The sequence below is a fragment of the Pteropus alecto genome, unplaced genomic scaffold (assembly GCF_000325575.1).
Source record: "Pteropus alecto unplaced genomic scaffold, ASM32557v1 scaffold75, whole genome shotgun sequence".
NCBI lineage: Eukaryota > Metazoa > Chordata > Mammalia > Chiroptera > Pteropodidae > Pteropus > Pteropus alecto.
Genome location: NW_006440638.1, coordinates 25,619,071 through 25,630,665, shown reverse-complemented (window position 1 = coordinate 25,630,665; position 11,595 = coordinate 25,619,071). Strand labels below are relative to the sequence as shown.

The window sequence follows — 11,595 nt, the reverse complement described above, 5'->3', positions numbered from 1 at the left end:
TGGTAAACAGGAGTGACCTGTAATTGGTAAAGAAGCCTCAGACAAACTGAAAATGCCCTGGTTCTAGCATCCTGTCCCCAAATACTGCAAGCCAGACACAAAAGTCATGCAAAAGTGACTGTCACACATATATAGGCACAAGACAGAGCCATCACCAGGCAAAAAAAGGGGGCTAATACTGCAGAGAGGGCCCCAAAGTGCGGCTTGAGGAACACAAGGGAGTTATCCCAAGACCCTCACTTAGCTGCCACAGGAACAGCAAACACTTGAAGCTATGCTTCGTTCAGTCTCCTGAAAAGAAAAATGTAATAAAGAAGACTCACTAACACTTGTGGCAAACACTATTAGCAAGGATGCTGACTTTCCCCGGGGCTGTAGGAATCCATGTCCTTTGGCTAAACTGAGAAAGGACAGGTATTTTATATATATGCATACATACAAATACATGTATGCACACACAGATATACTTAAATGAAGGTGTACACACTGTGCTAAAATACAAACAACAGAAATCCCAGGTCATATATAAAAAAGCTAAATATAACATATAACACAGGCCTAGAGCCAGCTCATGGTTGGGAGCTGAGAAAGGGGTGATATCATGAGACTATATACACAATTTGTGGAGGGCAGGGAAGGCATCAGTGTAAACAACTCAGACTCACTCCACAATACTGGCCCACAGGAAAGTGTGATGTTTGTATCTCATGTACAAAAATAGACTCCCACCTTGCTTTTGTATACAACCAAACTGGGTAGGCAACCAGAAGGACCATGGGTTTGTACTGATGACAAGGGCCCACACTAGGTCGCTGCTAAACCTCCCAGCCCTAGGAACTCTCACCTGCTACCCTCCCTCTCTTTCATCCTCTTGGGCCTTTTCCCACCCAACACTCAAAGCCTGAGGCATGCCTAGATCACATACCCTCAAACACCTAACTTGCAAGGCTTTTTGGAAAGCAAGGTCTTTCTGTATCTGTCCATTTCTGACACCAAGATATATGAAGACTTATTTCTGTAAATGTTTGGCACCTAAGTAACATGATGATTGTGGATTATACCACAATGACACAGGGAGACCCAGTAACAAGACATGCAGGGTAAGGGCAAGGGGCACTGAGCTGCCTTAGCAGCTCAAAACCAGAACTGTGGCTTCCCATGCATTTATGGGGGTGGGAGAATTAACAACTGGGGATGTGCAGAATTAACAACTTCAACGGCTCCTTAGCAGCAAATACATTCAAAACTGAAGGCGTCTTAAGGGCCCCACTATACCCTAATCATGAGTCTGGTCACTCCTCTGGAGGAGCTCAGTGCAATGACAGCTGGAAAATCTGAGTCCCGTGTGAATCTGCCGCACCAAGAGTCCTTTTGAAGAAGCTCAGTAAAGTATTTTTTTTCTTTTGAGCAGATGTACAGCACATCCATGGGAGGGCCATGTGGAAGGATGCTCTCCAGTCCAGTCAAATATTCCAATCCCACTATTATCTCAGTCCCCTCTGAGTTTTTTCCTGCTGGCCACCCTCGGAAACAGCTGAACAGCATTAAGGTCAGTCATCAATGGTGGGCAACCAGAAGGCCTGGAAGGAGAACAAAAATCAAGTTTAAAAAGCCAAACCTCTCTCTTAACTGCTGAGGGTTCTTCTTACCCCTTCCCACAGCATCAAGTAGCTCCACCCCGTGATGGAGGATTTATGGCTGGTGGCCCTCCCTCCTGACCAATCGACTGGCTATCTAGGGAGAAATACTCCCCACCCTATGTGAAAGTCAGCTGGTTGGTTCCTGCTCACACTGTCTACCTTCCACCATAGTGGCCCAGGGGTAAGGGAAAAAAGGAATGCTGTCTGGGAGGTGGAGGTCTGGGTAACCTTGCCTCACTGCTAATACACCAGGTGATTTCAGACAGGCCTTCTCCTTCCTGAGCTGTGAAAAATGAGAGGCACTGGAATGGATGGTTTTGCTGCATTTTTTTCTGACACTGTGTTCTTAGTTTAAAAAGGATGGGAGTGAGGCACCATGTTCTGGGTAGGCTAGCAAATACCCAGGTGAGTTTAGGAGATGTCAAGAGGAAACTAGAGGCAGAGACTCATGATGCTTTGTTCTGCTAGTATTGTCAAGAGAGAGACAGGAGCCTGGAGGAAATTCTTAGGTGGTGAGTTATAATCAACTTTAAGAATTTCTGAGGAATTCAGCATAAACTAAGAGGAATGGAAAACTGAAAGATTGCAGCCACCAAAAGCCTTGTTCAAAGAAAATATTTTAAGAAGCCAAAAAGCTGTCAAGTGTAGCCCAGGTAGTTTGAACATAAAACCAGAAGCCAGCCAGAGCAAAAACTGACCTAAGATCTCCTGGGAGCTCATAAGTGATGTGAGATCATAGAAATGAGAGTAAAAGTGAAAGACCAGCCCAACCAGAGATCAGAGAATAAGAGGTGAAACAGGGAAGCCACCATTTGAGAAGCATGAATCTGTTGCTAGTAATGTAGCTATTTAGAACACAGCTTGCTATGCTCAAAAGCCACAGAGAGGGCCGCCAGATGGAGGACATTTCCCATTGGTTCACATACCATGTTGGAACATGCACTGGCAAAGGTCATGAACTTGGGGTTGAACTGCAAACAGGTAATAGGGCCTGTGTGTTTGCCATCCAACACAGCTACTTTTATACCGCTCTCTCCATTCCAGACATGGATCTTGCCATCCTCTGAACCTGAGAGAATGATCAAGGAAAATACAACAGCTCAAGGCACACTACAAAGACAAGTGGGAAAAAGACACTGACATTTGGAAAGAGGCCAAGTTTCAGGACCCAGCACTCAGCAGAAATTGAGAGGGAGAAGAGGCAGAGAAAAGAGGACACTTGGGGAATTAATGTTGTCTGCACTTATTTGTTCCTGGGCAAGTCACTTCCCCTCTAACTTCCATTTTCTCATTTAAAAAGATTACTGAATATCATCACTACACTACCAACAGCTAGCCATTGACTGAAAACAGGGTTACATTAGAAAGTTACTATTACTAGTAAGATAGTGCTTGTAGAGTTTAACTATAATGCGATTTAGGGAAGACTAACATTACTGCAAGTTCCCAGTAAAGAACTGTAAAGTCAGCATAATTTTAAAGACGCTATACCTTTGACATATTGTGCTACACAAAAATCTGAAAACGTCTATCAAAAGGATAACATCTTAATTAGTTAAAACTAACAAAAATAATATAAATAAATACACAGTACCACAGAAACAACTCCCAAGGTGGATAAAGGAAGCTTACCAATCATAATAAACTGGGAGTCTGGAGTGAACGAGGCCTCAAGTGTGACGGCTTTGCTGTTGGCATAACCCTAAAAAAAGGAGAACAGTTCTCTTCTTACAAGGCCATTAACAAAAACAATTGCCTAGAAACACTACCCAGCATACACGTCACCTTCCTTTCTGTGAAACCTTCTCCTCCTCGTGTACAGCAGCATCAAGATTCCAAACCTGTCTGCCATCCTTCATAATTCACCCCCTACCCTCAACAACTCTATATTCAAAAGGGCAAGAAAATGTTTATAGTCAGGAATTATTTTATATCTAAACACCAAACTTGGGTCACTGGGTGTGAAGTGAATATCTCAGAATCCATGAGAAATAAGTTCACGCGCAGGAAGAAAATGCAAGTCCGTGCCTCGAAGAGTGAGTCAGGGATAACTGCTGGTCTCCACCCCAGCTAACACAATTCTCAGCCCAAGAGGTATGAGCACAGAAACAGCCATGCTCAAATGTCAGCTCACCCCAAACGTGTGCATCACTACTCCTTTAAATGCATCAATGAGACGGATGAAGCTGCCATTGGTGGAGATGAGGATGAGTTTGCCATCATTGCTGAACTTAAGTCCTGTCCATTCACAAGTTCGATCATATTGCATCTTAAAGGTCGCAAATGGCCCCTGCAAAAGATAAAAGTAACAACTCCAGGCCCAAGGCATATCAATAATTCCTTCCACCAGAGCCAACTCTCATGCTATCCCTTTAGATTCCTTTTTGACTAGAGAAAGCAGAAAAACTACTGTTCTGACATTCTAATACCTACCATATACCTCCTCTACCATAGAAAAGGCTCTTAAATGTGTACCTCGCCCTTCAAAACTTCTATGATATCAAGACTGCTTAAAGATTCAAAGATTTACCTTATCAAAAGAGCGAAGGTCATAAAGTTTGACCATTTCAGAATTGACACCTGCAGCAAAAATTAACCCTTCTGGATCAAAAGAACAAACTGGCTTGCCCTGTAGATGCATAAGACCCTAAAAAAAAGAAATAAGAAAAAAAGTTAATGAATCTAGGATCCTACCAATTTTAACTACAAATTTAACCTTTCCCAATGAAAACTAAGGGACACAAATAGATCAGCCTACCTACAGAACAGAAAAAGTAAAACTAACTAAAATGAGGCTTTTAAAAAACAGGTTTTCCTACAATTGATTTCAGATCAACCTTAATTGTACAGTTGTATAGTACAATTACAATTGAAATAAAAAACAAATCCCTTAAGGCTAAAAGCTATAGCTCAAAGGCTCCCAAAAAACTGTTTTTAAAGCAGTAAGCCACAGAGCATAATGCAGTATGCACTGGATTAGGGCATTTGCTTAATTACCAGCTACCTATCAGGAAAAGAGATTTTCTCCAAAGTTTAAAAAGACTCTAGGATCCCAGAATGGAACCACTGCTTTCCTCCTTCCTTGAGAGAGAGATGATGATGACGATAGTGCCTACCATAGAAAACACCTGAATTGTAACTGTGAGGTACTATTACCTGGCAGTTAGGAGACCGGAGATCCCAGAGTCGAATGGTCTTATCAAGAGACCCAGAAATGAAAGTGTCATCCACAGGTGACATGGACAAGGCCACCACCCTGCAATGCATGGAGATAAATAGGAGTTGAGCAAGATATTTGCAAAAATTGGATGTGAACGCTAAACCACTCTACCAAAACTGCCATTTTAAGAAACACATATACACAAGCAATCTGGAATGATCAAAGGCAACTAGTATAATGAAAATGGACATTTAGATGGCTCTTCCTTTTAGGTACTATGGATGAGTAGTTCCACATTCTGGCTCAGCTGCAAAACACTTCATAATATAGAAGCTGGTATCACAGATGAAGATTAGAAGGGAAATATACATTTTGTACTGTTTCATTTTGACAGAAAAGTCTGAAGTAAAAAGGTGGTTAAACTGCAAAGCTCATTTGTTAATGGATTTTTTAAATCTAGAAATAGAGGAAGTTCAAGTTTTTGGATGACACTGAAAGGGGTTCAGGTGGTTTTAGTTCCACTAGAAAGAATTAAAATGCAATCCGTGAACAGGAAATGAGAAAATTTACTTTTTTTCTTAAAAAGTGCCCCCCCTCAAATTCTTCCAATATAACTCAACTAATGTGCACTAACACTCAACTTAAAAATTTAAAAGATACTATAAGCCAAATTTTCCTGGGAATGCTGAGGCAATATTAAAAGTGAGCAGAAAGCATATAGACATGTAATTTTATGCCATGGTATCAAGATCAAAAGCTCAGAGGAATTCTATCTTGGCACAAAGTTCTTTGCTGAGAGGTTCAGGGAATACAAAAGCTTAACTGCCAAGTCCAGGCAATTACAAGAGAGAGTCAGGGAAGGCTTTCTGGAAGAAGCAGCACCTGTGGAAAACAGGGTTTCAATGACAGATGCCTTTGCAAAAGGTACAAGACAGGAAGGCATGAAGCACATGTTCGGTTCACTTGAACTGTAGTGGGAGATAACGCTGGGAAAATGGATCACAGCCGGAGGGAAGAGAACCTGATTCAAAAGGGAAGGAGCAGGCAGATGTGAAGGCTTCCTGAGGAAGCTGTGCAGTGGTCAGAGCTGTAATACAGGGTGCTGATGCAGGATGGTGAGGAATGGGGAGATTAATTAGAATTTGACAATACTCCACCTGACAGGACATGAGCTAGAACAGAAGCAAAGGAAGGAGTACGCAGGAGAGTGACACATGAGATTAAACCTAGGTAGAATCAACAAAACATGTGTATGTGAAGACAAGGGAAAGGAAATGAACAAACAAAGGCTTTGAGTCAGGAGAACTGGAAGAGAAAGAGATGAAGAAACATCAGGCAGACAGACAAGAGATCGCCGGAGGAACATAAAAATGATGGGAGTGTAGGACCTGTCAGGTGGAGGCAGAGAAGAAACATCTACATAAATATGTATAAAATCTGTAGGTGGAAGTTGAGTCTGGAATTCATGACAAATATGGGCTAAAGATACTGATTTGGGAAGCCATCTGAGTAGAGGTGAGCGAAATCAGTGGAGATATTTGAGAAAATATCAAAAAGGAGAAAAAGCAAGGATAGAACCTTGTTTATTTTAGAGTCAAAAGAGGAAGAAAGGCCAATAGCAAGAACAGAACCAAGATGGGAAAAGTCAGCTGCCAAAGAAAAAAAAAAAAAGCTTTACTAAGAGGTTGAACACGCTCCCCACAAAAAAAGCCCAAGGCAATGGATTTTAACTAGAGACAGTAGAGGCAGGTATAACAGCTTGGGAAAAGTCCCATAGATGACTCTGGGACTAGACAGAGAGTGATCTATAACAGTGAATGAGTGTGCCGAGTTGGAGATGGGAGTATGCAGATTATTCTTTCATGTTTGACAATGAAAAGGAGTGGGTGATAGTCTCAAGATAGATTTAAGATAAGGAAGGCCAAGTAAGTTTGTAGGCAACAAAAAAGTACAGTTAAGTAAATGGAAGCAAGCAGAAAGAGATTGGTTTTGTCAAGGAAAAAAGGCTACTTCTCTCTCAAGGAAAGGGTTCTGAGAGAAATTTAGGTGGAAGGGATAAAAGTTGAAAAAAAAAAAAAACCTTTTTGGATGGCTTTGATTTTCTAAAAAAAAAGGAGGGACAAAGTCATCTAAGAAACAGGAGGTCAAAGGCTAGATAACTGAGAAAATTGTAAAGAATTCTGAATTGCAATCAACTGTTAATTACAGACAGTACATTTGTGAACATTCATTTGATTACAAACAAGCAAAAACATCTACTTGTCACAAGCCATTCTTTCTGTGAACTACACAGTAACCAACAGCTTCCACCTCTTATCTTCACCAACACAGAAATGCCCTGCCCAATCAGAAGTGCAGGGTGCTCTTGGCCAACCTTCTGTTAGGGTTCTCTACCACTCTAAGAGTACTGGGTTTCTGTACATTTGCAAATGAAAGCAGGAGGAAATACCCCTCTCCCTTGTGATTAAAATATCATCCAATGAAATAACATTCAACCAAAACTTGAAAAATTAGAGGAAAAAATACTGGGAGATTGGGGTAAAAGACAGAAGCAGCTCACATTACAAAACAGAAAAAGGAAACAAGCTTGACTTTCAAAAGTAACAAAGAACAATTCTTTTTTGCATCCTCATTAAGATCTTCACATAGTTTATGTATAGCAGGGGCCTGCTGAAATGGGGGCCACCTGTACCAGAAGGCCTCATATATATAAGGGATAGCTGATATTTGGGATTCCTAAATGCTAAGTATACTTTTTACTACCTAGGTTTCCATTGAATGTCTTTACCTTTTTCCTAATTACATTTCAACTAAAATTTCGGTTTATCTATGAAGTTATACCCCTGCCTCCACAACCTCAGTTAATCGAGAGCTGACTACTAAAGGGGGTTAACAAGACTAAGAAGAATACTACACAGCAGTGAGGAATTAGCTTTAGTTCACTGATAAAATCTCTCCATTCTTCTATTGTCTGAATAACCTCAGGGATAAAAGATCTACTTCTATAACACTTGGGTCTTACCTTTTGCTATGTCCAGGAAAATATCTGATGTATTTGTTGTCATGCAAGGACAGGTAACGAATAGTATCTGTAAGAAGACAAATAAGGCATGATGATACCCTACTATTTTTAAAGGAATTTACTTTGCATTTTTATCTTGAAAAGGTCAAAGACTTCATTGTTTTCCATAACCCAAGCCAGGTGTGAATAAATACTGGTGAATAATTTCTCCCCACAACTGAAGAGTGGGCACCACAGATCTGATATAATTCAAAAGCAGAGTTCTTAAGTTGACAGCATATAGAGCAATGTTTAAAATCATTGTTAACTATCCATCTTTGGCTTCTGCATAGTTACAATGCAACTTGTTCTGCAAATATACCCTGCCCCACCCCCCCAAAAAAACCCAATAGTTTTAGTGCCTACAGAATGGCAAGCCTTAAAGAAAAACATCTGGCTGCTGAGGAAAAAGGTTCAAAGAATTAAGCAGCCACACTAAGCTAAGAATCAGGCTGGACTTGCATATTTTTGTCCAGGATTCTCCAAAGGCATGTTGATGCAACCTGACCTCATCTGAATGTTAAATGGATATACAATTTACATTAAAATTAAACAAAATAGAAAGAGAAGTAATGTCCTACTACTTCTTTTCTAATTCACCAACTACCCACTGGTCCCTTGTGCATCAGTTGTTTAAAAATAATAATAATAATAATAATAATAATAATAATAATGCCAAAATAAAAAGAAAATTTGGGTTTAAAAGATCTAAAGACATTTCAATACCAAACTCATGAACTGTACCAACAAGTCACAGCAGTGAGATTTTGACGTAACAAAGAAGGCATAATCAGAAATTTGTGCTTGGGTAAAATGAGACACTCTTAAAAACCAAATGATTCTATCTGAAAAAGTAAACAAACAAAAAAATGGTGGTGGGAAGGGAATGAAGTGTCATAAAGAATAAAGCTGGGAAATACTATGCCCCTGAAAAGACTATGAATAAGGAACAATTGTTGAGAAAGGGATGATAGAAAATGGTGCCAAAATGCAGAAAAGAAAGCATAGAAAGAACATTCTGGAGGCAAAAAGAACACAGGAACTAAGAGGATGAACACACCAAGTCATCCCAGTGATTTACAGGGGTACTTTTTAATAAGAGGGCATTTAACCTGGGAGAAGGAAAAGGGTACTCTTTGTATGTTCCAAAACTGAACTCTACATGGTTTTCCTTGAAAACATCTTCCAAGTTTTTTGAATGACAACTACAAAGTCTTCCTGGTTGTTTTATTGCTAGGAACTACTCACCTGCCCTAAGCAGAAAAAGGCTTCCTCCCATTACCTGGTTTCTCAGAGATGAGCAGGGCGTCGCCATCCTCTCCGCCCCACTCGGTAGCTGGCGCGCTGTTCCTGGCAAGGCAGTGGCCTGTACAGTTATCTCCTGTACCGGGTGGTATCATAGACCCTCAAACTGTACAAACTACTACCTCAGCCTGGAATCAGGCAAAAGGAAACGAAGCGTTGGAGGAACTCTTCAGGATGCACTCGAGACAGGAAAGGCAATATCCTCAACAGCAGAGGCCTGGCAGCAAAGCTGCAAGTGCCACACATTTGCCTCATCTTGCACCATGTTTGGACAATCCTCATTTAATCACCCAGAAAAACACCCCACCAGAAGAAATATACCAGTCATGCAGACGATCATACAGATATGTTTCCTCAGGATCCTACTGTTTTATATTCTTGTCCAAAAGCATCAAATGCATGCTTACTTAGAAAACCACTTCTGAAATAGAGGCATTAAAAGTAGAAATGATATACTTACTAAAAGTCAAGTACAAGCAGAAAAATCTCATTTTAAAAAAAGATAAAAGAATTCTGCCCACCTGCTCTGAGATAGGCATAGCCAAAATAGCAGTCTAAGCAACCTCTGTCCAATGACATTAGAAAATCTTACTATAAAAAGTGAAACAATCAATAAATCAGTAAGGTAAGTTAAATGGGGGGAAAAAAAGAAAAAAAAGGAGTCCTAATGTGAAAGTAAATATTATTGCTCAATTACCAAGACAATCTGTCAACCGAGAATGACTTATCCCACCCAGGCGAAATGCAGGTAAAAACAGAGACCATTTATTTGAGAAAGAAATTCACAAGTTTAATTTCTACAAATAACTCTTTACCCCTCAAAGACATTAGCTTTATTTAAAAGTAAAAAAGAAAAAGCAATAAAATTCAGATCAAAAAATGTCCCCAGAATCAAAGATAACCAAGGGCAGTATACGATCCTTTATGACACAGACCATAAAAGGTTGGGCATACACCAAAAACTCTTCTAAGGTCCCTAACCTATGATAGCTCAAGCATTTGTGAAAACTTTTCTCAAATCTACATATTTTGAACAGGAAGTACTATTGTTTATCACTTACTGTGTGTCAAGGATTCTTTCATTTGTTCTAAAAGTGTTCTTTCAAGTTTCAAGAAGTACAAACCATATATACAATTTGTTTCCTATTCTCACTTTCCACTCTAAACTGGAGACCTTTCATACTGTTTCAAGTCCTTCAAAACACTAGTGGCTTGCTTCCAGCATCTCTTCAGTCATAACAATGTTAGCACTGCTAACATCATAGGAAAATATTTAAATTAAAATAACTATCACCAAAACAGTAGTCACAAAGATACCATGAACTATTTAACAAAAGAAACCATGGCCATAACTTCCTAAAAAGAAGGCTTGCTTACCGTCTATTTTGTTAGAGCTGTAAACGACTGTGTTTGCTGCATGAGTATATCTGATGAGGTCCACGCCATATTTCTTACTGTACAGGGTTCTCTTTGGTCTGATGAGGAAATGGACAGAGAAAGAAAACCATCAAAATCCTCCATCACCAAAATCTGGAATCTTCATAAAAAGAGAAGAACTTAAATGATGTGGCAAGGGTGAAGATTCTTAGTAAGCTGTAACACTGGAAAGAAAATTTCTTCCAAAAAGGAAGAAACAAATGGAATCAATCAAGTACAACAGCTTTCACCTCTGAACACCAAATGCCAAGATTAGGAAATGGAAGTATTTCTGAGGGCTCAATTCAGTCTTCACTACAATGTTCAAAAGTAAGCTTTGAGAAAAAATACAATCTATTTGGAAAAAGGCACACAAAACAACACAGGTCATAAATTATTTTAAAAAGATGGATATGGGACTATGTCAAACCAACAAGGCCAGAGCTTTCCTTAAGCCATTCACTTAGGCTTTTCCTCAAGAAGAAATGATTCGTCAAAACTAAAACCAGATGCAAAACTGCTTGCCCACTCTAATGTAATATACTGTTGCAGAAGCTATCCATCCTCCCTATCCTACAGGTCCAAAGCAAAGACTATGCCTTTTGGAAGGTAAGCCTAACTAACTCTCCCTAGCAAAACAGCCATTGGTTGTTTTCTTTTTACTTTAATGTAAAATTACATATTTCTAAGCTACAGGATACCAATCCATTCGTTAAAGTTCCTTAAATGTCCCCCTCTATAGAAGCTTGAAGATCAAGCTGAAACTGAACTCATCAAAATATTTAACCAAGAACTTATAATGTTCTACATTTAGGTGTAGGAGGATTTCATAAATCTTGTACCTATGTTTACCAAGAGTTCCAATTTATGAAAAAGAAAGACTTAAGTTTAACCCTGTCAGTGCAAAATCCTCTTGGAACCTAGATGCTAACCAATCAGATGACTCAGTAAAAAGCTTTAAAACATCAATCATTTGCAGTTTCAATTTTTGTTAATGTCAGGAAGATTAAAAG

The 11,595-nt window shown here is 39.6% G+C and overlaps 1 protein-coding gene across 1 annotated transcript in view; it reads right to left on the bottom strand.

The window, feature by feature from the left end:
* The window catches only part of WDR82 (WD repeat domain 82), a 15,079-nt gene continuing 3,484 nt past the window's right edge, over positions 1–11,595 (bottom strand). Inside the window, exons 2-9 of the mRNA XM_006917566.3 lie at positions 10,544–10,641; positions 7,823–7,889; positions 4,797–4,896; positions 4,171–4,287; positions 3,775–3,930; positions 3,273–3,342; positions 2,567–2,709; positions 1–1,580 (exon numbers count right to left, since the gene is read on the bottom strand). Coding sequence (XP_006917628.1) covers positions 1,551–1,580; positions 2,567–2,709; positions 3,273–3,342; positions 3,775–3,930; positions 4,171–4,287; positions 4,797–4,896; positions 7,823–7,889; positions 10,544–10,641 — 781 coding nt within the window. The 3' untranslated portion in view covers positions 1–1,550. The remainder of the gene's footprint in view (positions 1,581–2,566; positions 2,710–3,272; positions 3,343–3,774; positions 3,931–4,170; positions 4,288–4,796; positions 4,897–7,822; positions 7,890–10,543; positions 10,642–11,595) is intronic.